At 43.5% G+C, this 26,693-nt stretch overlaps 1 protein-coding gene across 2 annotated transcripts; it reads left to right on the forward strand.

The window, feature by feature from the left end:
* The first annotated feature begins 155 nt into the window (after positions 1-155).
* On the forward strand, positions 156-26,437 carry cwc22 (CWC22 spliceosome associated protein homolog). Of its 2 annotated transcripts, XM_028991894.1 has the most exons (21): positions 156-384; positions 2,225-2,312; positions 5,497-5,696; positions 5,992-6,149; positions 6,256-6,522; positions 7,622-7,750; positions 7,890-8,058; positions 8,328-8,381; positions 9,233-9,368; positions 9,453-9,659; positions 10,147-10,209; positions 10,534-10,629; positions 13,238-13,322; positions 17,018-17,078; positions 22,521-22,598; positions 22,692-22,844; positions 23,050-23,177; positions 23,360-23,461; positions 23,578-23,759; positions 25,434-25,542; positions 25,613-26,437. In XM_028991894.1, the coding sequence occupies exons 1-21, from the start codon at positions 319-321 to the stop codon at positions 25,977-25,979; spliced, it is 2,898 nt and encodes a 965-aa protein (XP_028847727.1). In that variant the 5' UTR covers positions 156-318; the 3' UTR covers positions 25,980-26,437. The 2 variants fall into 2 exon arrangements, with proteins under 2 accessions (XP_028847727.1, XP_028847726.1); XM_028991893.1 differs by having other exon boundaries at positions 162-384; positions 25,434-26,437.
* The last annotated feature ends 256 nt before the right edge of the window (positions 26,438-26,693 follow it).

Raw genomic sequence — 26,693 nt, forward strand, 5'->3', positions numbered from 1 at the left:
CTGACATTGGAAAATTGGACAGATTTTCCCACATTATTCAAATACTTGTTTTGTGAATCTTTTTTATATAATATCATGTCTGTGTTGTTCAAAATTGCAGGCTTCAAATGAAGGTGAGTGCAATTGGTTCTATGAATTTGCAATTTCACCTTTCCAAAAATTCATACCATGATATTAATTCAGAGTTTCAAACCAATAGACACGTCAAAGACAGAGACAAGCCTCGTTTCTTGGTGGTGACTGAAAAACGCGATTGGGAAAAAGGCTTGGTCCTCACGGCTCGCCGTAACACCACTTGCGGAAGACGAGCTGTGGAAGATGGCGGCTGAATCGAACGAATCTGAACTCGTAGCGCGTCTGAGTCCCGCCACTGCTAATGACGGGGTAAGAAGTGTCGCCCTTTATCCCCGCACGCGAATTCGTCCAATTGATCGAAAGAAATCAATTGGTCTCAATGCGCAGATAAGGGATATTTCGCATTTTGTTGTTTGCTAAGCCACATGGGCCTTGTACGAAGGCACAAAAGAGCTAGCTAGTTGGCTAACGTCCCACGCACGCACCACGCCTGTTGTTGAAACAAATATTGTACCTGTTGCCGGATCAACCGCCAGCTGGTTCATTTGGGACATTTGATTGGTACAAGCCGCGTTTATGGGTTTGATTTTGACGCGTGGCGTGTAATTGGGTTGATAAAGCTCATGGTTGTATGCCAGTGTTTCAAAGATGACAGAATTTGTTCATTCGGGTTTTTTTCGATCGGACTCCTCCAACAAAGAGGGCTGCGTTTAATCCGATTCTGTTTATATACTAGTGCAAGTCTTACTCGCCCGTTCCTTAACTTAGTTGTTTGAAACGCTTGTGGTTCGGTTCGTCATCATCGGCTCCTTTGGTCAGGCTGTGTTCTGTGGATAAAATTAAACAAGTTTTGATAAGTTTAATAACATCGTGGTTTTATTCGTGCTGTAAGATGGCACCTGTTGATACGATGCACCGCCTGGCGTGGGTGAAGATTTGTAACACCCCGCCGATCTATCCAAGTTAGCGCCTTAAAACACTCAGATTCCTTTTATAGAGCTTCTCATTCCCACCTCCGTCAGGCATCGTACTGTTGTACTGTTATTTCCCCGTCACTGTTAATATTTATGTAGCTGCTCAACACTGTAGTCCTCACCAGTCCTTTTTTTTTTTTTTTTTTAACTTTTTATGGTCAACTCTGCATTTGTATGTGGGTAGATAAGGAAGAATTTGATTGTACAGAGAAACGTAATTTCCTCCGTACACGTTGAATTCAGAGTAGCGCTGCTTACTGTCCGGTCGTTTCTTGATACATCCTCTAGGTTTATGTCATTTGTCAGACCCCTTATCCAGAGATTCTTACAATCAGTAGTGACTGGGACAGTCCCCCTTGGGACACTCAGTGTCTTGCTCAGGGTTTGAACCTGGGACTTTGTGGTCATCTGGTTTATAGGCGAGTGTTTTACCCACCAGGCTGCTAGCCGTGACCCCCACCACCACATCCACCCGAGCAATTAATTTCTGCAGAGGCAAGCAAGCCAGGGGCTGTATCAGAAACACCCGGCAAGCCAGATCCTTCCACACCTGGGACGAATGCGTCCCCGGCGAGGCTCGCGTTTCAAACACACACGCGGGCGGCGAACGTCTCGCTGCTTCCTGCCCGGTCGGCTGATACAGCAAATAGAATTTTGATTGAAACCGAATCATGCAGCAGCTGTGGAACCGGAGCTCTGGTGAGGATTGAGACAGCTGAGGCTCACGTCTTCAAGCTGTTTGGTGCCGCCGCGTTCTGTTCTGGGGTTGTTTTTCACCCCCCTCTCTCCTGTACACATACGGCTGGGTTGCCTTTAGTTATGGTTCATTATTATTATTTTCTGTGTAGTTTGCTTGACCTAAGGCTTTTTTTTTTTTACATAATCTTTTACATAAACCTTTCTACTTCTGTCAGTTCCACCACATGCGCTGCTCATGGTTTGGCCCTCAACTTTATAGTTTGGTTGATTCAAATCACTTTTTTTTTTTTTTTATATTAAATGTGCCTTGTGCTCTGAAAGATGTCCTCAGGACTATTTATATACCTGGATGCAGTTGTCCTTGTTGTGACCAATGCTTGCAGGCACCCCAGATGCTGCGAGAATAAAAAAACTCTCTCTCTCTCTCTCTCCCTCTCTCTCTTTCTCCCTCTCTCTCCACGCTTTCGCTCCTCCAGAGCTCCGCTCCTGCATTAATGGACGAACCCCGAAGGAGCCCGCCGGAGGATGGAGCGAGTGATGGAGACGAGAAGGAGGGCGGAGCAGGTGAGTTTGCTCGTGTTCTGACCATCATGCTCATCTCCCGGCCCCCTCCACGACTTGAAAATGATAAGTGGTACGAGCCTTCCAGGTACGCGCTGCACGTTGTATTTTTAGATGCGGTTCAAGCGTGCAGCTGGAGTTATGATGAGGCCAGTTTTTATTTTCCTCATGTAGGCGTCTTTTGCAGCAACCAGTGTTTAATGCTTCATCCTGTGTTTGCTTATTCGTATGGCATTTATCTGATGCTCTGATCCAGAGTTTCTTCACGTGATTGAATAAACTCTGCCGTTATCTGATTTAGTGGATTTTCATAGTGTAGGTGATACCTTCTTTGTCAGTGTTAACTATTGACATGTTTGATCCCTAGATGACAGGCTTTATATGACTGCTCGTTTTCCTTGGTTCATGTTTTGCAATGTGAAGATTGCAGCTGAAGCCAGTGCAGGAAAGGCCCGTGTGATATAGGAGACAGTAATAGGAGCGCAGTGATTACAAATGATGGCCCTGATGCCACTTCAGACGAGGTGAGCGGGGTCGGCCATTGTTGGAATCTGTCCAGCCTTGCAATTATTGCCAGCTCATAAAATGTGAAAGTGGCTATTATTATGCCAGTTCACTTAAAAATCAATACTAATGGCCTGTTGACAATTCACCAGCTTTCTTCACTGCTACATTATTCATAATCTCCTCTTGTAAGTGTAGATTTGGGATTCAAGAGATAGAAGGCTTTGTTAATACAACCACACATTTTTAGAAATGTTAACCATATAGATGCACATCAGACGGGTGAGCAGCTTCTTCAGACAGCTGCTCTCTTAACCTTCTGTGGTACGGGTGGTGACTTATTCTTTATATTATACATATAAATATTTTCATATGGAATTTGTGTAAACATTTGTCATTTGCACCGAATTGCTTAATTGTTGGCATGCATGAATTATCCCCATCTCGTGGCTTCCGTGTAACCGACCAGAACGTCAGTATGGTCGTTGCTGATGTTGGTGCATGTGTGGGATCTGGGTTCCGTGAGGTTCCTGCATTTCCAGACGAGCGCAGCATCAGCCCGGGGTCTGTTGTCCTGCTAAATGCTTTCAGTCGTCCATACTGCTGAGCTGTTGCGAATCGGAGATCTGCGACACGCACCCACAGGCATCTAACAAATTGCCATCGAGCTGGATGGCGTCCCCCTGCCAAGTTGCCACCGTTTATGGTCCATGCTATGTTTATGAGAAAACTTTTGGTTCTGGGATTGAATAGCCTATTGAATTAGCTCTATTATTTTTATTGTCATTTCATATAGTTCCGCATGGAATACAAATTTGCAGCTCTCTCAGCTGCGCTGCCTTTGTTGACGGCCTGAAATGAAATGCGACTTTCTTCTTTTCTCTAAATGCAAAGGAGTGCTCTCCTTCTCCTCGAGGCAAGTGTGGTTTGAAGCAGAGCAGGGGGGTGCCATCCCTTATGCTCCCAATGATTAACGGGCATTTCTAAATCAGCACGTTGCCTTTTCCGTTCCCTCTCTTGGTAATTGATTTGTAACCCCAGAATCCTCACCTCTTCAGTAGAGCAGACTTCACCTGCCTGCTGTGTGAACCTGATATATTGCGCGCACACCCTAAACTACCTGTTTTTTGGGTTTTTTTACTATTAGCCCTGACCGAGACGCCGGCGTAGTTTCCGCAGGACCGAAATGAAAACTCCATCTCATAAAAGTGCCATTATAATGGAAGCCATATGCAGTAAATTGCCCATTCCCTAGAAAAAAACCAAGCACGCATGCTACTTATCATGTCTAACATCAGATTCCAGGCATGGGTGTAACAAAAAAATACCGACTCTGCATATTATCAGCGCGGCTACCGACTGTATCAAAGTTGATTTAAACCCCTACAAGCTTTACAATTTACGGTGTTGCATGGCACTTATTTCTGCTCAAGCCCATTTAAGTAGCAGCTTCTGTTCTATTCTGCTTTGTGGTCTGTGGGAGGTGATTGTGGTTGGGTCCACAAACGTGACTGGTCTTTGCTGCCAAAGGCACACTCAAGTGTGACCTCATGGCTCAGGTGGCCGTAGAAAATCCTCTTTAGCTGAGATTGTTGGACATGGCTGGGTACGGGAGGGAAAGGGGACACCTCACAAAGATGTAGGTTTCTTAGCATTTCTAGGGGGAAAAAAAGGACCGAACCGATATCTGGAGTTAACCATTTTTTGTTCCAGAATTATCTCATATTAATGTAACCATGGTCTTTGCTAATAATGTTCTAGACTTCATGGACTGTTCTCTATGTGATGCTCGGGACCGTTTGAAGACTAGTCTCACTTGTTAAAACGAACTTCCACAAAACAATTCTCTTCACAAAACTATTGCACCACATATTTCAATGCATAACTGGTGTCAAAACTCTAAAATATATGCAATTAAAATAACCAAGATGGTGGTGGTGCACGGTCTAAAATCAACACGAGTGCTGTTAAGTTCAACATTTGATAACCTGTACTAAGTGTTAAAATGTGGTGCATTGTATGAATATTTTAATTTAGCCTGATTCACTATTAACATTTATGACATATTTTAACTGAACTTTGAATGATTGGGTTATGATAATTATTTTATTGAATTTTCTTGAAATTAGTAAAAAAAAAATAGCATTTTTAATAATGAGGTGGTAAGTGTTTCCAATGTCTGCAAAACCTTCAGTTTTTTTAAATACATTGAAGTTAAATGAGGTTCCACATTATCTGAGTGCCCGTCTTAAATACTAGGACAAGTAAAAGTGCAAATGTTACAAATGTTTTAAGCATTTTGGGTTAATTTTCCAGAGAATCTGTGTTGCGTACTACTTTTCATGTAAAGTGCAAGCTGTCAACAGTCATCTAGATTTTAAATATTAATAACTCACACTTATAATTTAAATGTATGGATGCAATGAATAAAATTAACACATTCTCTCACCTCAGGGAATTTTCAACCAACAGCCTGAGAGAGCACTCAGTGAATTGTTCCTCTATGGGCCGTTATTACCCAGAAACCATGTCATCCAGGCATAGCTTATGAATCAAACATGTGCAATATATACAAAATGTCAAATTCGAGTTCTTTTCTTTCTTCTTTTGTCTCCCCCTCCCTCTTTGAAAGTGTAAATCTATGCCAGTCGTCCCTTGTTCAGTGGGCTGTGTTCTCTAATAGCCGTTTCAGAGAAGCCAACCAGCCACGGCCCCGCGGAGACGTGTCAGGATGGAGCCGAGAGCCCCAGAGAGCGCAGCGACGGGGCGGCCTCTCGAGGTGGCCGTGACAGCCCACAGTCCAGCGGCTCCGAGAGCGGTGACGACGACAGTGACGATGACAGCACAGCGCGCAGGATGAAGAGCAGCGTGGCGCACATCCGGGTGAGCGCCACAAGGACTGCACGCATGCACAGAACACCGTTACACAAATTTGACTGTAATGGCTTCACACTCGTACATAAACTAGCAGGCAAAGAGTCAAATATTTGATTTCATTGATTTTCATTGATTATTGACCTAGTGGCTGCATGGTGGAGGTGACAGAGTTTTACACGTGTCAGTGTGGACAAAGCCTCATGGTGTACACATTAGCCCGGTTATTATTACATTTTCCACATAGGAAACGAGTCTTGTTTTAAGACTGTGTGTGTGTGTGTGTGTGTGTGTGTGTTTTTAGAGGGGGTCTGATGCTGAGGGTAAAAATCAACACAGGAGTCCTTCACGTTCCCGGTCACGGTCCAGGTCACGGTCCAGGTCACGTTCGCGATCCCACTCACGGTCCAGGTCACGTTCCAGATCCCGTTCACCTCGTAGTTATTATGAAAGGACCCGCAGGTGAGTCCTGCTTCAAATCAGAGAGACTCATGGGATATGTTACGATCGGCGCGTTTAATGCATTGTATCCTTTGATCCTTTTGATGAAAAGTCTTTTCTGTCTCAGGTCCAGGGACCGCGACTATGACAGGGGGCGTCGCTACGACAGGAGGTACAGCAGGGAGCGAGACAGAGGGCGCCACTCCAGCCGAGACAGAGATTCAGATTACAGGAAGAGGGATCGCTCACTCTCCCCCGCCCAGAACGACAGAGCAGAGCCCCAGGTGAAAAAGAAGAAAGAGGAGCTGGACCCCATCTTGACCCGGACTGGAGGGGCCTACATCCCCCCAGCCAAACTGCGTATGATGCAGGCGCAGATCACAGACAAGAGCAGGTAACGTCTGGCACAGTGTCCCTGATTGAAGGAACAGTGTAGAAATCCACGATTCCCGGTTGGAACATGATGCCATGTCCTTTTTCATTAAATCGTTTACTCTATTAATTTAACCCTTTCCCCCCTTTTTTTAACACCGTAACTCTGGAACCATTTGCACAATCCAAAAAGTTCCACCTGCTTTCCAGTGATAATAGTGTCATTACAGTAGTCCTCTCCACTTCACCCCTCCAGGAATATGAATGCACTGTAATTACACCCTCACAGCCGGTTTTATGACCCATCAAAATAACTCCTGTTCTGTGCCGTCTGTTCAGAATTACAGGATTTAAATAACAGGAGTTAAATAACACAGGAAACTGGGTTTGCACGCGTTAATGCTGCAGAACTGCCACTGTTGAGATGGTTCCTTCCAGAGAAATTTACGGCTTTTATGAAGTAGTAATGGGCATATCATGGGCCTGCAGAAAAATGGTGGGCAGCCGTTTTATGTGCTGGACCCAGAGAGACCTGACCGGCACGTTTAGCTTTAGGTTTCCAATCGGCAAGAGATTTCACAAGGGCAGAAGCTCATCGTTCGGAAAGTTCATCCGACTGTCCCTCAGGGCGGAGGGGGGATATCTATAGCTCAAGGTGTGCGCAGTCAGCGCCTCCAAGGTTTGCAAGGGCATCTTGCACTTGGGGGCAACTGGGAGATTGGAGTAGATGGTGATAATTAGACAGAGATTTCTTTGCTTAGATATCAAGAGCAGTGAAGGGCAATGAAGAAAGATAAGAGGAATGGTGATTCTTTGGGGAGTTGGGGGTGGGAGCGAGCGGGAGAAGTATAAAAAGAAACGAGGAAAGACCCTTTTTAAGACCACATAACCAGTGTCAATTATAGCGAAATAAAACAAGATGCGGGGGCAAAACTCGATTTTACTGCGAATAACTAATGCACTTTTAGCCTGAGTGGTCTGAGTCAGGATGATGTGTATATTAGGTCGTATGTATGTTCGGTTGGATTGCTTTTACAAATATCTTATAGTGGATCTACTCGTTTCTGGGTGAAATGTGCACTAAATGTTTTTTCTATCTTATTATTATTCTTTTGCCCCAGTCTCGCTTTTCAGAGGATGAGCTGGGAGGCTTTAAAGAAATCAATCAACGGTCTCATCAACAAGGTCAACGTGTCCAACATCGCCAACATCATCCAGGAGCTGCTGCAGGAGAACATTGTGCGGGGCAGGTGAGGCCCTTGGTCGCGTGCATCATTTATGTGTTTTTATCCAATCAGCTGTGAGTATGACTCATTTTTGTGTGTGTGTGTGTGTGTGTGTGTGTGTGTGTGTGTGTGTGTGTGTGTGTGTGTTTCCATTCTCCTGCAGGGGTCTCCTGGCCAGGTCTGTTTTACAGGCCCAGAGCTCATCGCCAATCTTCACCCACGTCTATTCTGCTCTGGTGGCCATCATTAACTCCAAGTTTCCGCAGATAGGGGAACTAATATTGAAGAGGCTCATCCTTAATTTTAGGAAAGGATACAGAAGGAATGACAAGGTGAGCAGAGGCAGTGAAACGCTATTGTCGCTCATGAAGGTTTCATTGGTCTCTGGCCTTGTTACGTTTTTAATGAGTGCTTTGTAATGAAAGGTTTGCTGTAGTGTGACATGGCAGCAGTTTTATACCTTACGTGGCCTGCAGAGTGCGCAGAGTATTTGGTCGCGGAGACAGCGAGCCGTCAGGACGAGTGTGAGATGTCAATATGACTCAACCTGCCCACAAGATCATGTGATTCTTACATTCGCGTCTCTGCTCTCGTTTTTTAGCAACAGTGTCTGACCTCTTCAAAGTTTGTGGCACATCTCATCAATCAGAACGTGGTAAGTCATCTTTCGTGTGCAGCTCCTGGGGCTGCGCTCAATATATTGATGTCAGTGAGAGTTTAATAACAATACACACCATGTCAATATTTAATCTTAAAGGGCTTTATCAAGGTTAAATTGGAAGGTTTATATTTTAAATGAATTACAATTTTACAGTGAACCCATTTGATATGAACTCTGTAATTATTTGAGAAAATATTATGTAATTATTCAGCGCAAATTGCAGTTTGATTGGCTTGTTTAAGCAGTGTAGGACATAATCAAGGTATTTGATGTCACTTGTTGAACGTCAGACAGAGTTACATCCAGTTGTTGGTTCAGATGTAACAAGAGACATGGTGTCTTTATGCGAGTGAGCGTTATCTCAAGCAGCACCCAGCCATGGTGGCAGATCTGCTCAACGCAGAGACGCCCCTGAAATCCACTCACTGGATATGAAGCGCATTGTCAGACTTCTGACCTGTAATGTGGAAACTGCACACGCAAGCCTCATCTCCTCAGGATAATTTCATTAAAATATTTTCATTTTTAATGAAGGATATGTTTTATTACTAGGACCATCTTACACTACATTTACAGCATTCATCAGACGCCATTATCCACAGGCAATTACAATAAGTGGTAACAGGGACAACTTAGGGTTAAGTATCTTGCTCAGGGACACAATGGTAGTAAGTGGGATTTGGACCTGGGTCTTCTGGTTCATAGGAGAGTGTGTTACCCACTAGGCTCCTAAATCTTGAATTAGCACCCAGTACCAATCACTGGACTTAGTTGTCATACAAAGACAAATAGCAGCATGAACTCCAGTTCATTCTGGGTATTTTGCATTTGTTCTCTGTTCTCAGGCTCATGAGGTGCTGTGTCTTGAGATGTTGACCCTTCTGCTGGAGAGACCCACTGATGACAGCGTGGAAGTGACCATCAGCTTCCTGAAGGAGTGCGGCCTGAAGCTTACAGAAGTGTCTCCTAGAGGCATCAATGGTAAGCCATGTCCACACACATCCTTTACTGCGCTAAGATTCACTTGATCATTTATTGAATTTGGTTTCCATTCTCCTGTTGCAGCCATTTTCGAGCGGCTGCGCAACATCTTGCACGAGTCCGAGATTGACAAACGTGTGCAGTACATGATTGAGGTGATGTTTGCCATAAGAAAAGATGGCTTCAAAGACCACCCTATTATTCCTGAGGGTCTCGACCTGGTGGAAGAGGAGGACCAGTTCACTCACCTGCTCCCGCTCGAGGACGACTACAACCAAGAGGATGTGCTGAGTAAGTGTCCTGATACATTGGGCACTCTGAACTTTTTATTTTGAGGAATTTTACCAGGCTGTAGTGTAATTTACAAGTTTGTGGTCTGCTTTTCTGTCACATCAGTGAATATAATATCCTGCAGCTTATCGAATGGCCTATTTGTTTCCATTTTCACGTGCAGAAATTTCATCGCTCTGCAATGTTTGACCATTTAAATTTTTCAAACCTGACATTTGGTTTCTCTGAGCATGTTTTTTTGGGGGTTTTTTTTGTGTTTATCTTAATATTCATTAAATCGTGGGTTTTGGGACAAATAGCTGTAATTGAAAATCCATACAAGCATGGCTTCAGGCTGTTAAATGCTTTTTTTATGCATAATGCCTCATACACGGTGAAGTTCTTTATGGCTAAGTGCCTCTGATTACATCTTGTTTATAGTGACTTAATTACTCTGAAATGGGTGGTTTCCATTAAAACAGCAGTGCTGCTTTTTTCTTTTTAACAGATGTCTTCAAGATGGATCCTGATTTCTTAGAAAACGAAGAGAAGTACAAGACCATTAAAAGGGGTAAACATTTACACCACATTTAAGGCATTTGGCAGACGCCCTTATCCAGACTGATTTACAACGTGCTCCCATGTTACAATCAAAGAAGGGATCAATTCTGGATTTAAACAGATGTATTTACTTGCCAGGGCTAAAACATTTTGAGACCTTTTTAGCCTAGCTACTGTGTAACTGTAATTAGCTGTCTTTGATATTAAATGTTGTAAGTTTGACATTCGACATGGTACGCCTGATCAGAATAGTTGCTTTAATGTTTGATTTGGAGACATTTATTGGAGTGGGACGTTACCATTGAGTGAAAGCTCTTTCTTTCATCACCTGCAGAGATTTTGGACGAGGGCAGCAGTGATTCCGGTGAGGATGGTGACGGCAGTGGTGAAGACGATGAAGAAGAGAGGGAGGAGGAGGAAGCTGAAGATGGTATGAGCAACGTCATAACTTGGGTTTATGTAATCATAATGAATGATTTTCTTGTAATTATGCCAATTAAAATACCATTTAATAGTGTAACGACAGAAAATATTTTTAAAATATTGTCCAAGATGCTCTGCAGCATTAAAGCAATACTCAAATATAAGCAATACTCAGGCATTTTGCACCTTAATCCCCCTTCTCTTTGCGAATGAGGTGAAGTTCCTAACATGTTAATGATTTTATATATTACTGCAGATATAACTTTCTAAGTCAATGTGGCTACTGAGTCTGACCTTCGAATTGATAGTGGTGTTAGAAAAAATTGCTACAGCATAATATCGTAAGATCTTATTTGGGGATTTTGTATTGGTACAGGGAGGCCAAATATTGATATTTGGTATACAAGTTTATTCCACCGGGTGGTGCAGTTGAGCATTTTATTTAGTGAGGTCAGCAGAGGTGAGTCAGCATGTGACTACAACCTCCACTCTTTTTCATGACCATTTACGTTGGTAGATTCTCACTGAAGGCATCAAAACTATGAATGAATACACGTGGAGTTATGTACTTAACAAAAAGTGGAGACCTGGCCTCCACAGTCACCGGACCTGAACCCAATCTAGATGGTTTGGGGTGAGCTGGACCGCAGAGTGAAGGCAAAGTGCTAAACACCTCTGGGAACTCCTTCAAGACTGTTGGAGAACCATTTCAGGTGACGACCTCTTGAAGCTCATCGAGAGAATGCCAAGAGTGTGCAAAGCAGTAACCAGAGCAAAGAAACTAGAATATAAAAAATGTTTTCAGTTATTTCATCTTTTTTGTTAAGTGCATAACTCCACATGTGTTCATAGTTTTGATGCCTTCAGTGTGAATCTACCAATGCAAATGGTCATGAAAATAAAGAAAACATGCTAAATGAGAAGGTGTGTCCAAAATTTTGGTCTGTACTGTATGTTGAGCCACGCTATGTGACCTAGACCCAACCTTGGAACAGGATGTACAAGGAGGTAATGAAAGCTGTAAAAATAAGATAAATGAAACTCTTCTCTACAGAAAGGGTGGCAATTACATGCAATTGCTTGGCTTTGTGCACCACTGAATCTTATGTTACGATCACATTGCACCACATTAATGAGAACTGGCAAAAGCGAGGACACTGCTGCGGTCACAGACAATGCGTCAAACATGACCATTGCAGCGCAGCTTGCCGATATGCCACATTTTACATTCACACATTGAATTTAGCTTCACAGCGTGCACTAAAGCTACTGCCAGTCACCCGATTGCTGGGAAGGTTTAGAAGAATAAGCAGATTTTTCAAACTCATCACTACAGCCAGCTATGTACTGTGTGAAAACCAAAAGTTGCTGAACTTGCCTCAACAAAAATTGATCACCCATTTTGTACCCGTGTTTTATTACCTGGGGGTATAGTGGACTCATGCAAATAGTATTTGAGTTGAGTTTATTAACACACTGACTGCATTATGTTCTTTAATCTGATATGTTTTTTTTTTATTTCATCACACCAACTTTAGATAACTGACTGGGCACTTTAATATCCTATTTTCAGTCAAATACATTTTATTGTAACGTTTTCTTGTGACAACTAGTTCAGTGGGGGTAAAATGCAAAGACAATAACGTTAAATTCATGTTTGTTTTGGCTGAATTATTAATGTAATGTGATCCACCAGATTTTACACAGCATCTTGTGTGCGGTATTGTGATATGAAAGTGAACATGATCGTATCGTGACCCATATATACCCATATCGTGAGAGCCTTGCCAATACAAACCCCTACTAGTTGAACAAAAAACATTTGAGCCTCTAACACATTTAAATGAAGAGGAGCACAGAGTGAGGAAGAGAAATACACACACACACACACACACACACATACATACATACATATAGATAGCTAGAGCTAATATCATATATCTATTTGATCATTATATACAGAGAGAGCATAAACCATACATATCAAATCACAGTTGGCCCATTAACGTGGTCACAAAACAAATGAACAAATCTTGTGATTTCCTATACTACTCAGTTACTGGCACTCGATGTTGCTCAGTCTGATCCTATTATAGTGAGATTTTGTAGCTATGCACCCAACTGTCATGTTTGGACGTTGGTCAGTCACCATTGTGACATTGCAATGTAACTGACTGCTTTTATAGTAAAAAAAAGTTTTGAAGAATTCATTGAATGTGTGAATCTTCTGTGATAATGAAACTCGTACATAAACTTTCACATCCATTCAGCTGCACTTTTTTTTTTTTTTTTTTTTTTCCATCCATTACAAAACTACAAAAAAAAAGCAGTGTTGTCAAATGGACAGGTCTGTGATTTTTCTGGTGAGCCAGTTGTCATTGTGACATCCTGTGTTCAGTGACATCCCTGTGATGCTGCTAATTGCTTCAGTTGGGATGATGCCTTGTACAGCATTAGACTAAAAATATCTCCTGGAAAGGAAATGTTCTTGACCCCTGGAAAGGGGGGACGTATTGTATGACAGACTTCCGATACCGAAGAGGCTCGTGGCATCTTGTTTAGTTTATATATTTATTTCTTTATTTGTAGTCTTTACTTAAAATTTCCCTTTTCAGATCAAGAAAAAGTCACCATTTTTGACAAGACTGAAGTGAATCTGGTTTCGTTTCGCCGCACCATCTATCTTGCCATCCAGTCAAGGTGAGTTCCTGCTAATCATTTTAAACTAATCAAGAAATCACTTTTCTAACCTGAAATGCACCACAGGAATCCAGCTTTTTAGCTGTAAATAGGAATAACTGTTTGTAGACAAATCCTGGGAGAGTTTCATTTTTTATTTTAAGCCCCTTTGAAGTAATATTTGAGGAAGAAACACACACAGGAAGAATTTAATTGAAATTTGGCACAGCAGATTTAAACTGAGTGGTTAGACTTGAGGATAGCTGAGGGCGAAATTTTGCTTTTATGTTGACCAAATCATAAATATCTGAGTTTCAGTGCCAGGCCATGACTTTGCAACGCATCAGATGTTCAGATTTATTTATTTATTTGTTTTAAATATAGTTATTTTTATTACCATTTTACATCTTCACTTCATCTGTATTGCACTGCAGCTTCACTCTTGTACCTCAGGTCAAGGCACTGAATAAATGTGTCACCCTGAAAAAAACACATGACCTCCGGGGCGCTGCGCAGTCACGTGTTACTGATGCAAAAAGCATCCACCTCTCTGAGAACGCAGCTGAGATAAAAGCCCGCGGAAAGCTGCAGATTTATTCAGGCTACCTTGAGGATGTATGTATTTTTCATTAATCCCGTGTGTAAACGGATCTTTCTGTGGTTTTAAGGTCCTTCCTGCTTACTGTAAAGTAGGATACTCATGGTTTAAATGGTCTACAGTTGTGTTTAGGGATGGGCATGATCGTATATCAGGATCAATATATATATATATGACGTCATTTACATATCGGGTATCTGACAGACAGGGCCGATACACTTTCTGATCTGTTTTTAAGTCAGAAATATGACACAAATGCAAAGCCGGTTTTAGTTTTAATGCGGCAATCGCTGCACTGCGTTCTGAAACCCACGGTTTTGTGTGGAATGTGTGTCTGAAGAGCAATTTGAAATGGTGTGCCGAGCAACATGCAAGAGCAGCGCGCACACAGAAGAATAATCTGTGAATACAGAGATATTGAATATACTGGGAGGGTCTTTCTCTAAAACAGAAACGTTCACTTGTACCGGAACTGTAGGTGTGAACCTTCACTGGTCTCACGATTCAATTCGATTACGGAAATCAATACATCATAATGCATAAGATAAGTTTTCTACATGGTCACATGAAGCTTTTTAATACATGATTTAAGGTGTCGTAAACCTGTGTGGAAGCTGTGATTTGCTACAATGAACAAAAAAAAAAAAAAAAAAAAAAAAAAAAAAAAAAACGGTCTGTGTTCAGTCCGCACTCCCCCGACGCCACGAATGGCAGAAAAGCACCTGGTTCAGACGTCCATGGTGTCAGGTGAGTTCGGACTGAACACAGACCGTTTTTCTGCGTATTGAAGCAAATCTGAAGCTGCTTTCAGACCAAACGGGGCTCACCGTTTTTCTAAACTCGGTAAAAATGGTAAAATGATAATGTTGTGTTGTAGAAATCTGCACACTCAGAGGAACATCAGCTTTTCCTCCTCCCGCAGATCAGGCCCCACAGTCACTACCGGCACTACTTTTTAACCAGAAATTTTATACCGCAGACAGAAAATCACCAAGCACAGTCATTATGACGTAATCGATGCAATATAGTCCATGTCTGCATTGTGATGCATCGATTGTACAATTAATATCAACACCCCTAATTGGAACAGATATGGGTATGTGCAGTAATAGATCGGATCGAACTGGAAAAAACATGTATCTGACTGATATCTGGGTCGGCCTCCTGCTAACGAAACGCCTTGAGAGAAGCATAACACCCCAGCGAAAAGCAGAGGAGCAGATCAACCCCCTGAGCTGGGGGCAGATCCAGGGTACCACTTCCAAATCTACCCTGGAAAATGAGGTCCTTTAGGAAACGGTCTTCCTCCAATCGCACAATTAATCTCACTTCTGGCTGAGTCCAGGAAGACTTGCCGGCTCTGCATCACTTACCCTGACAGCCACAGAAAAGAAAAGAGAAACCAATTCCGAAACAATCATTGAAACATAAATATAACGTGGTGTCATCAGAGATTTAAATGTTACCTTGTACATCTCGTGCCATCAATGTACTGCGAGCTCAGTAAAGTACATGAAAATAAAACAAAAAATTGACATTTTAATTTCACACATGACAGAATAAATGACTAGTGTTTAGAACCCTTACTGGACTGCCTGATTACTTACTGGTGAGAGCATCGGTCAAATTATCTGGGCAAAAAGCGAACTCTTCTGAAAATCGGAACACTTCTAAATTTTACTTTTACGTTTATGGCATTTATCAGACGCCGTTATCCAGGGAGTCTTGCTCAGGGATGCAATGGTAGGAGGTGGGGGTTGAACCCTGGGTCTTCTGGCTCATAAATACCATATCATAGCTCATTACCTTAAAGTTCACCGGACTTTATTCCGACACCCCAAGGCAACATACACACACACACACACACACACACACACACACTAATCACTGTGCTTCCATTCCCATCCTGTCCTCATACCTAGCAGCAAATTTTTCACAAGGTTGTGAAAATCACTGTACCCGCCCTGCCCAAGTGCTGGCTCATCTTTTCAGGGCCAGCCACCTTTTCTCCGTTGGCTTAGTGTGCATTTTATTAAATTGGAAAGCCTCTGGCCCGTTTGTTGCCAAAAGTGATATTGTGCTTGGTCAGATTTCAGCAGGAAATTTTTTACACTGTTATTTGTGGCTGAGGCCATTTTTGAGATGTTGCATACTGATGTCAGCATGTGACTTGATAGCACGGTGTTCAGTGTTGCATCATTGTCTGCTGACTGGGAGGGAGGAGAAAGTTGAAAACGTGCCGGGTGACTGCCGCGGCGGCCCCTCTTTTTTTTTTTTTCGCCGGTTGCAGTGTCTTGACGCAGGGATGCTGAATGCTGGCAGAAATGTCTGGATCAGATGCGAGGTTTCTGAGGGGAGTCTTGGTATCACACTGGCAAAAATTTTGCCGCGCTACCTCAGTGGTCTGTGTTGGACTGGGGTCACACGTCCCTGACCAGCATTCAGTCAGCATCATTTTGGCCTTGCTAGCCTGGTTTGATTATTGCCATTTCTCTGCTTTCTATCTTGAGGATCAGTACTATATTCTGAAGGTGCCATATGGGACTATTAATAGCATGAAAATAAAGCAAATCAATAATTGTGAAATGTTGCGTTTTTCCATTGTATTGATTTAATTTTTAATCATTATTAGCCTTGATTAAATTGTTACATGATTGAATTCACCCATGAGGGTTGGATTAAATTAGCTGTAAACCCTATGTTCTATCAAGTCTACGTTTTCGCTGGAAATGAGTATTTAATTATAATACCCAATAGGGCTGCATGATATGGTCTAACAATGTCACAATATATATCTCTGAATCACAGTACAAATGCTAAATCTTCCCTTTATTGTATAAACTGACATCAATATAATGAAAAGTCTAACATTGTGAATGCTTTTATTATTTAACAAATATAAACAATTTGTTATGCTGTGGATGCTTTTCAGTGACCTGTAGTATATGTTCTGCTATATATCCTATTACATGTTTTACATGTTTTATGCCACTACTGCATGTACCGTACCTGTTTATTAGTGACAAGTGATGCAAGAGCAAAATATATTTGCATCCAATTCATATTGAGGCTCAGATTTTATTTATTTATTTATTTATTTTTAACTTACCTTTTACAGTTTGGACTTTGAAGAGTGTGCCCACAAGTTGATCAAGATGGACTTCCCTGACAGCCAGACAGTATGTTTGCATTTTTGTTTTCTTCTCAAATTGCACTGTTTGTATTGTTCCAGAAGCTTTGGCGTCTTAGAATTTTTTTTTTTTTTTTTCTTCAAAATATTTGTTTTTGGTTTTAGAGGTCCTTGAAGCCTTCAGTCTCTCGGGAAGCATTTGTCATCCTAATTTCCTTTTTGCACAGATGACGGTTGGAAAGAATGTTCATTAAGACACTGGGTGGTTCCCCACTCTGAGCTTTAACTGATTAAAAGCCTCTCTGTCCCTAAAGGACCAGCGATAACTGTAATAACAGCGCTCTGAAAACGCTCGGTAGGGCCAGCCACGTCGGATCTTATTCGGCCAGAGTAATGTAACTGCATACATTTTCCAACGAGAAAGTCAGTGTATTAATAACATACAGTAATATAGGCCTGAATTAATGAGTGTGGTTGACCTTTAACAGGCTGCGTGATGAGTTTTCTGCAGCTGCCCCCTCATGCTATCACTGATGGGTGTTTAAAGCTGGTTTTTTAATATGGGGGGGGGATTAAAATTTCTAAATATCAAACGTTTGGAATTTTTTATTTATTTGTTTTTTTCTATGTCTATAAATCTGAATGGTTTCCTCCTCACTACATGGATAAAAACCAAATCTGTAAGAGGAGCGAGGCAAGCATGAGGCAGTCTCCTGCATCTCTTTCTACTTCCTGTTGGAGAAAGGAGCCAGGCAGCTGTTCAGGAGTGATGCACAGTGCTTCGTGCCCATAGGGCTGGCTGTTGTATAACCTGGCTGCTTCACACAAACGGCCGCTTTTGTGTGAATCCACGGATTTCTGCACAAGGCCTTAAAGAATTTCCCGTGGTCCGCCGATCCCTTTGCTGTCAGTCGAGTAGCTCTTCGTAATAAAGGCTTTCTGGTTTGTGTACAGATATGTTTTATTTATATCTTAAATGTCATAGCATTGAAACATTTCTTGCCTCCATCTTTATTAGCCAGCCTTTTTAATAATTTTATTTGCCTGGATTCCTTGAGAAAAGAGCATATTTCTATTCTGGGTTTTGAGTTGAGACGAACGGGTCCAAATGTGTGCATTCGGTGCATTTAAGTTAAGAGCAGTGGCCTGTATGTTGCCATGATGGATAGGCTGGTGAGGCTGGTAGGTAGGTCACGACGTCAGGCAAACCTTGAGGCAGAAACGTTTTCCAGCGAGCCGAGCCTCTGATTCGAGGATCTCTCGGCAGAACGCCGGTTTATTGTGGAAGTCAGCGATGCAGAATGTCAGATGCCAGAAACGGCGCTCAGGCTGGTGGACCGATTCCAGGTCCTCCACGGGCTCCGCGTCATTAGAGTAGATGTGCCCCACCCCTGCATGGAGGGTGGTACGTTACACCCCTATTATTCAATCTGCTTCCATGGGAGTTTTCACACCGTTGACCACATGGTGGATTCATATGTAAAATAAGTCAAAATGTTCTGAACTGCTGAACATTGTCACTGCAATATTTTCTCTGCTCTGTTAGTTGTTATGGGTCCCATCTGTAGCATGTCTCCAGAACTCGACACATTTTCACACCATTTTACTTCGTCTGGTGGTGTGACTAATGACGCATTAATGACAAACTATTGCAATCCGCCAGTCCCTGTTGAAACCATTGCGTCTTTTCGGTCTTTCCTGCTCCAGCCCACATTTCTGCCTGGGGTGGCCCTGCGAAATAGCTATCTGAACAAGTCGATGAGGTGTAAATGAGAATCGGTGAAGGCAGTGGCCATTGGCGTGTGGCCGCTACTTTCTGGCAGTGGAACCGACGGCCCGATTATTGGTCTTGTCAGCAATAAAGGAGTCGGCGCCAGAAATGAACCATGCGACGTTTACAGCTGCGACTCCCTGCGTTATTCCCTGCACATCTGCTCTCCGCAGCCCTTAAGCCTCATCTACTTAAGACCGCATTGATGCGAATGCATGCGTGCTAGTGATTCCCAGATACAGACAACCAGTCGTTTTTTCTTGCATGTTTTGGAAATAAATGTTAAATCACTGACCGTTTATTTTTCAGTCTAATTCTTAATAATCAATGGGTGTTTATTTTATTTCTTAATTTATTTTTGGACATTATCAAATTAATGAATTGTGTTGTGCATCTGTAAAATCTACTACGGCACATACATTTATGGATAGGATAAAGCGTAGATAAAATGATATCCACTGGCAAGTGTGATACACTTTAATATGAAATTTGTTTTTTAAAAAAATATATATTTTTTTTAATGCTATTTCTTTAGTCAAGCATATATGACTATTGTCAACTTACGTATCACAGTATGGTCTGTATTGTGATATAGAACCATTGTTCTTGACCACATCAATATTTGATTGTTCTCTGCATATGTCTGACTTTGGTGACCAGGAGATTCATTCATTGATTGGGCCACTCATTGATTCCCTGTTAATAATGGGGAGGTAGCACCTTCAACATGATTGACTAGGTTAGACCACTTGAAGCCTCTTGAGGTATTTTGTGGTATAACAAGACAGGCTAGACTAATGTTAGCTGGCTAGGATGCTTTGTGTAAATAGCTATGCCAACAAAATGCATAAAAAAAAAATTCTTTATATTTTATTGATCATTTTGGTTTTCTTTATATATTTATATTTTATATATTTGGTCAGACTCCAGCATAGTCTTTTAAATAGAGCTCCTCAGCAAAAAAAAAACAAAAAAAAACTCCTTATTCCTTGCTGTGTTCCTTACCGTGTGCACGATTTGGGAGAAATTAGATGCCATGCAATATTTATTCTGTATGTCAGAAAGCCATTTCTTCACTTGATGGGGGTTAATGGAGGTAGCTTTTTTCCCTGTGACTAGGCTTTCTGCTGGAGCCACACAATTATTGATTGAGTTTCTGCCTTCGTAGCAGATGACCATAGCGTAAATCCACCAGGGGACATCACTCCCCGGTGGCGTTTTTCCTGTACCATTGAAGCATTTAAAAAATATATATATATTTTAAAAAAAAAAGAGGCATTGGTCACTCAACTTGGATGGAGGCAGTCATGCTCCTGCTGCTGAATTGGACTGTGCCGGCTGCTGGTTTAGTGACTCGAGCCACTCTCGGTGCAGCAGTGACTCATCGCGCCGTAGAGACGCATCACTCCTGGCATTCAGCAAGAACAGCTAGTCCCGTCCATTTCGGCGCTGTCCCGGACGCACTGGCGGCGAGGTCAAAAATGAAATATTTAGTATAGAAATTCTGCCTTACTTTATGAGCCTGCTACAATCACTTCATTTGAGCAGACCACCTGCAAGAGATTGCATTAAGCCATGTTGGAAGGTATTACACTTTGCTCCCACTGTTCACTAATTCCTCATTCGATTTTCAATTTCACCCCGCCGTTTTCTTGAACGATCTCTTGAAGTGGCTCCCGAGTTTTTGGGGATTTTAATAAAAATGATTCAAAAGCGTCGTACCCCAGCCCTGCTCGAAACCAAACGAGACAGACCATTCTGGAACGGCAGCGAAGGAACGAATGTTCCCTCCTTCTGTACTCCGCCTCCCACTGCTTTAATAGAGGGTAATGGGATTGCATTTTTTTTGCAGAGCAGATGGTGAGCAGTCTCAGGAAATGTTCTGCCTGCGAATTCACCACTACACGTGTCACATCAGGGGATTTTAGTTATTTATTTATTTCCCTCTGTCTCGCTTGATAAAAATCACAAGTTCCTCTCCTCGGCGACGGATGCTGTCATCTCCAACTCGGGTCACTCTGTCCTTGCGTTGGGCCGCCCTTGGGCCTGTGACCCACAGGGCCCGTATACCCCTTTTCTGCTGTTCTGGTTCCCATGACTGTTCCCAGTTTTGGCACAAGTGCAGCGCTTTTTCCACTGAACCGGCCCCTAAACTTTGCTGGTATCATAGCAAGAATCTGTGATATCACGAGGGGTGGGCGGAGTAATCGGAAGTTTTAGAAGAGAAAATGGAGGAGAGACAAAAGTCCGGTAACGGAACGCTGAAGAATTTAAAGCACTTCTAGCTATATGGACGTTCACAGAAAGTCAGGAAAGTGCACAAGTGGATTATGTATGAAGAAATAAGGGAAGAACCACAGAAATGGAAGAAAGACAACGGGGACAAAAGGATCTGTCTGTGTAAAAGTGGCAGCGGTGGAGGTTTGAAAGATTTCTATTACGGTGTAATGGATTCGGTGCTGGGATTTCGGTAAAGCGGGTGTGACCTGTGACGTATTATCATGCTGAGCTGCCGTCTAGTGTAAATGCGGACCGGTTCCCAGTTCAGCACCAGCATAAATAGAGCAGGTTTCTTAAAAAAAAAAAAGGCCATGTTTACCAGAGCGGAAACCAAGGAAGGCTGTCTGATCGTGGCTGACGAGCACTTAAATCCCCAGCCTTTCCCTGGCCTGTGTCCAGCTGAGTTGTAGTGGGGGGAGGGGGAGGAAATGGGTGGGAGGGGCAGACGGTTGGGCTCCTGACCCTCCGCCTTAAGAGATTTGTCTGCCCTGATCCCACCAGGACAGACTATTGTGTGTGGTCAGACGTTCTCCCTTACCCCTATGGCGACGGTTTGAGGCGTTAGCAGAGTTAATCACTGAATCCGTAGTTGTTTTCGAGAGCCGGGCAAAGCCTCTCTTGTTAGCACGTCTAATGAGTCCAGTCTCCGATGTCCAGACCCGAAAATTAAGAATGAGCTTTTGTCTAGCGTCTGTTGTCTTTCAAAAGGACTTTCGAGGTGTTGAGTCTCCGTATTGCGATGCTTCTAATGACTGCGACAGTTCCCCGCGGATGTCTCCTTCCGTCGAGAGACAAACCGGGCGTGCCTGGACCCGCTGTGACAGTCCCCACTCATCACTTGAACATGGTGCAGTGGTGACGGTGGTGGAAACGACCCGGTCCTGTGATCATTTAAGCCATCGATCGGTTTTGACTTTCCTGTGGCGGCTGCAATACCAAGGAGTTCGAGTTCACCTTTCTTCCCGTTTCTGGATCTCTGAGGCTCCGAGGGTCTGAAGATGATGCGGCACCTTTTTTTGGCCACGCCATCATAGTAAAGGCGTCCCTCCCTTCCTTTTCTAGAACAATGCCACAGTCGCTCTTTTGACAGCAAGGATTTTCCCTCCCTCCTGTCTCTGCCAGTGTTGTACTTTTGTTTTCATTTTTTCCACCTAATTTCATTCAATCCAGCAAATTTTTGGTTTCCATCACCAGAGCCGGTTCTTTGCCAGGCCTGTGCGCCGTCCAGAGCTTTAATTTGATGATTGACCACACGCTGTGCCAGCCGGGCCCAGAAAAATGGAGTCAGTCGCTGCAAATCTCGTTTTGTGTAATGGATGGGCTGATGGGGGGTCGTAATGTAGATGAGGGGACTGCCACCCGCAGATGGGCCCTACAGTTCTGTGCTGCCAGACTGTCGGTCCCTTTACTTATGCCTGTGTCTGTCTTTCCGTCCTACAGAAGGAGCTCTGCAACATGATCCTCGATTGCTGTGCTCAGCAGAGGACCTACGAGAAGTTTTTCGGCCTCCTCGCCGGGGTGAGTTATTGCTGACTGAACGCTCAGCGCATTTTAAAGGTGACATTTGGACATCTGCTTGATGGACATTTTTTTTTCTTTTTTTCCCCTCAGCGTTTCTGCTTGCTCAAGAAAGAGTACATGGAGAGTTTTGAAGCCATTTTCCAAGAGCAGTATGAAACGATCCATCGACTGGAAACCAACAAGCTACGCAATGTGGCCAGACTGTTCGCACACCTCCTTTACACAGACTCTGTCCCGTGGAGTGTATGTATCCTAAACATCTCACTCACTAGGACCTCACCGATAAAGTAATGCATCCGCCTTTCTAATTACATTACAGAAAGCATCCCATCAATTTGGCTTTAATTAATATTGATTTCGCTTCACGGTGGCAGCTCTTTGTTGGTCGCGCTGAACAGTGTGTGTGTGTGTGTGTGTGTGTGTGTGTGTGTGTGTCTGTTTTTCGCAGGTACTCGAGTGTATCAAAATGAGCGAGGAGACGACAACATCTTCTAGTCGCATCTTTGTCAAGATTCTCTTCCAAGAGCTTTGTGCCTACATGGGTCTGCCGAAGTTAAACGAGAGGCTAAAGGATATGTACGTATGCCTTCAGATCATTTGTTTTAATTCGGCTGTCAATCGATCGATTGATTGACAAATACAATGAACAAGCAAATTGCACATTTTGCAATTCATTCATAGTCATTATTCTTGAAACTTGCATTGGTTGTGTGTGTTTTGTGATGTATGGGGCTGTTTTTGCTGGATTTTTTTTCTAGGACCTTGCAGCCTTTCTTTGAGGGGCTCTTTCCACGTGACAACCCCCGGAACACAAGATTTGCCATCAACTTCTTCACCTCTATTGGCCTGGGTGGTCTTACGTAAGTACAGCCGTCTAATGATGCATTAGCTCCTCTTTAGAAAAGCCTGGCTGTCATCTGTGGCAGTCTTCCTGTCTGCATCAGTTTGAAAAGCTGCCCGTCTCCAAACCCCGTAGGGATGAGCTGAGGGAGCACCTGAAGAACGCCCCAAAGATGATCATGACCCAGAACCAGGAGGTGGAGTCTTCCGACTCCTCCTCTTCATCTTCGTCGTCCTCTTCAGACAGCGACAGCGAGTCGGACTCCTCCAGCGAGTCGGACTCTTCGTCTACTAGTAGTAGTAGCAGCAGCAGTTCAGGTAAAACTAATGACCTATTGGACCAATAACACTGTTAAATAATACATTTACGTTGTTAGTTTCTTCAAAAGATTATGAAGAAATGAACGGGTCTTTTAAATAAGTCGTGGAGGCAAGTGGCACTTGGCGAATCTGCATTCTTGTGAGCGTATCTCGATGACTTGAGAGCCACTTCGTGTTTGTTTTTTCCTGTTGCCCGACCCGCCTCCCCTGCCCTTCCTAATTATCGTGCTGAGAGCGCAGTCTGAAGAGGTCGCGGCCCCTTCCTGGCCTCGGTGACATCAGGAGTCAACACATCCCCCTTGGCCTCTTTAACGGAATTGTTCAATTGGCAACCTAATCATGAAAGGGTAGAGTCTCCCTATTTTATGACTCTTATTAATGTAAATCTTTAGTGGGTCCTCTTGAGGACACCCCTTCTAACCTGTCCTGTATCTGTTTATTAGACTTCTAAATTACTAGATTATTAATCGTTGTCAGGCTGCATCTAGATTGCTTTTAGTAATGACCACTGGGTAAACTCGCTTTTTTTTATTGATTGAATCAATCAATACCCCTCAGCCATATTGAGCATTTCCACTCTTTTGTCACCATAACAGCCCTGACCCGTCTAGGAATGGACTCCTCTAGATCTCTGATGGTATGCGATGCCATCTGGCACCAAGCTGTCAGTAGATCCGTTAAGTCATATAAGTTACGAGGTGGTCCCTCCGTGGATCTGACTTGTTTTTCCAGCCCATGCCACAGATGCTATATTGGACTGAGATCTGGAGAATTTGGAGGCCAAGTCAACACATCAAAACCCACACAAAACAAATTGGCATGGGCCGTGTGTCTGATACCTTTTCTGTCTGATCCAACATGAATTTTTAGCACAGCTCTTTTGTTGAATCACGCATCAACGAGCCTTGTCCACCCATTCGCTTAAATCCTTGAATTTGTCTTTTTTTTTTTTTTTTCCTGGTTCCACTTTAAGGATTAAGTGTTAACTGCCATGTGCGACCCTAACCAGACAATCAATGAGATTCACTTCCATTGTCTGCAGTCTAATGTTATGGGAGTGGTGGGTGTATACTGACCCCCAAGCCTTGGTTTAAATTCCAGTTGTGTGATCCAGATTCTAATTCTAAGTGTTAAGGACATTAGATAGTAAATTTTGAAAATATATATACCCAACAACTTGCACCTAGATGCAAACGGTGAAATACATGTTCAGGAAAATATTGTGTGCAAACATTTGCATGCCTTTTTTTCCGCTCTGCCTGTGCGATTATTCTTTATAAAAGCCTGGATAGATGTGTGGATGAATGTAAATTGAGTGCACAGAACACACGAATGCAGTCTTGCACGCAGATGCACGTGGACACACAGAGACTCCCGGTCCCTTCGGTGGTGGCCTGCTTGCCGTGCCGACTGCTGGACCCTGAGTAAACAGGACAGGGGGAGTTCTGTAAGCTCTGGCCAACAGCGCAATCTGTCATCAGCACACATCATACTCGAAGCTCCGTCCCCTCCCTCCGGGCCCCGTACGCACACAGTGTGTCAAGAGTGTCATTGACTGACCTCCTTTCCGAATTCCCCAAAAGGCCGGAATAGTTTCTAGTAATGGTGAAACTGGGTGGCAGCCGCCCGCCTGGCATCGCTTTCAAAGCGTGTCTGTCTCTTCTGTTGTAGAGTCCGACTCCAGGCGCAGGAGGAAGAGACAGAATAAGGAGAAGAGTTCTAGCAAGGCTGCCAGGGCCCGGACCCCCCTGGAGGAGCGGCCCAGTAAGAGGCAGGAGAACCGCCGCAGAGACGGCGGCGGCGAGGACCGCCACAGAGCCTCGCGCCCGGGGGCTCGTGACGAGGACTCGCCGCCGCAGCGCAGGGAGGACCCCAAGCGCGGACACAGGGAGCACGAGGACAAGGACGGCGCGAAAAATGCCCCCCCGCCCGGGCGCGACAAAGACAGACGCCGCAGCCGGGAGAAGGAGCCAGCGAGGCGCAGCCGGGAGAGGTCAACGTCGCGGGACAGGAGCCGCAAGGAGGCGGACTCCAGAGACACCTACAGAAATGGAGTGGGGAGGTCGTACAAAGAGAACAGGTACTCCGAGCGGCACAGGGAGACGAGGAAAAAGGACGAGCGGAGCCACGGCGAATCGCCAAGACGTCGCCAGTAGCGCCGCCTTCGCACCCGGCATCACTGATTGGTTTATTTGTTGCATTTATTCGCTGTGCTGACTTCTCTCTCTCTTCCCCCAACCCCACCCCCCTCTCGCTTCGTGTCAGAATATTTTTTTATAAAATGTTTAAGAAAGTTTGGAAATGACTGTCATTTTTTTTGGGATGGGTTGTGACCATTTGTAAAGTTGCCCTCTATTATGATGTGTAATTTGTTGCTGAATTGAAACCTTTAGTGTCTGCAGTACATATTAATGTACTGATTTCCTTTTTCTGTTAATACCAGAGATGTAATTGATACACTGTGATATGCTGGCGAGAGAGATATTGGACCTTCTCTTGATTTTATTTCCCCCCTTCTCTTCTTTCATTTATGTTTAGAATCAGACACAATGGAAAATTGTGAAATAATAGGTAGTATGTGTATAAGCCCTCAAGCTTTGTATTTCACTATTTCATACATGCGCCAGGTTCTTATCATTGAATTTAATAAAGATTCTTTATCGTTTTTACACACGGTCAAGTGTGGCCTCCCTTTTAAAACCTCTCCATATATGAGATTTGATGTAAATGTGCTTTGCTGGTTCGGTGTTTTGTGCCCAGCACAGGAAAAGATGATCTCTCTGCTGTTGAAAGGACAACGAACGATGCGGACTAAACAGGACGAGTTGGTACTCACCGTTCGAAGCCCACATACTTTCATTGCCTTAATGCGCCCCACCCTGCTGGACCAAACTTTTTATTTATTTTTTTCCCCCTAGTATTTCTATTTAG

Source organism: Denticeps clupeoides, chromosome 9, assembly GCF_900700375.1.
Source record: "Denticeps clupeoides chromosome 9, fDenClu1.1, whole genome shotgun sequence".
Classification (NCBI taxonomy): domain Eukaryota; kingdom Metazoa; phylum Chordata; class Actinopteri; order Clupeiformes; family Denticipitidae; genus Denticeps; species Denticeps clupeoides.

Bases quoted from the DNA above. Each gene is read 5' to 3' on its own strand.
- cwc22 (XM_028991893.1), top strand. From the start codon at position 319: ATGGCGGCTGAATCGAACGAATCTGAACTCGTAGCGCGTCTGAGTCCC. The intron at 5,697-5,991 runs GTGAGCGCCACA...GTGTGTTTTTAG, and splicing joins GCAGCGTGGCGCACATCCGG to AGGGGGTCTGATGCTGAGGG. The intron at 7,751-7,889 runs GTGAGGCCCTTG...ATTCTCCTGCAG, and splicing joins GAGAACATTGTGCGGGGCAG to GGGTCTCCTGGCCAGGTCTG.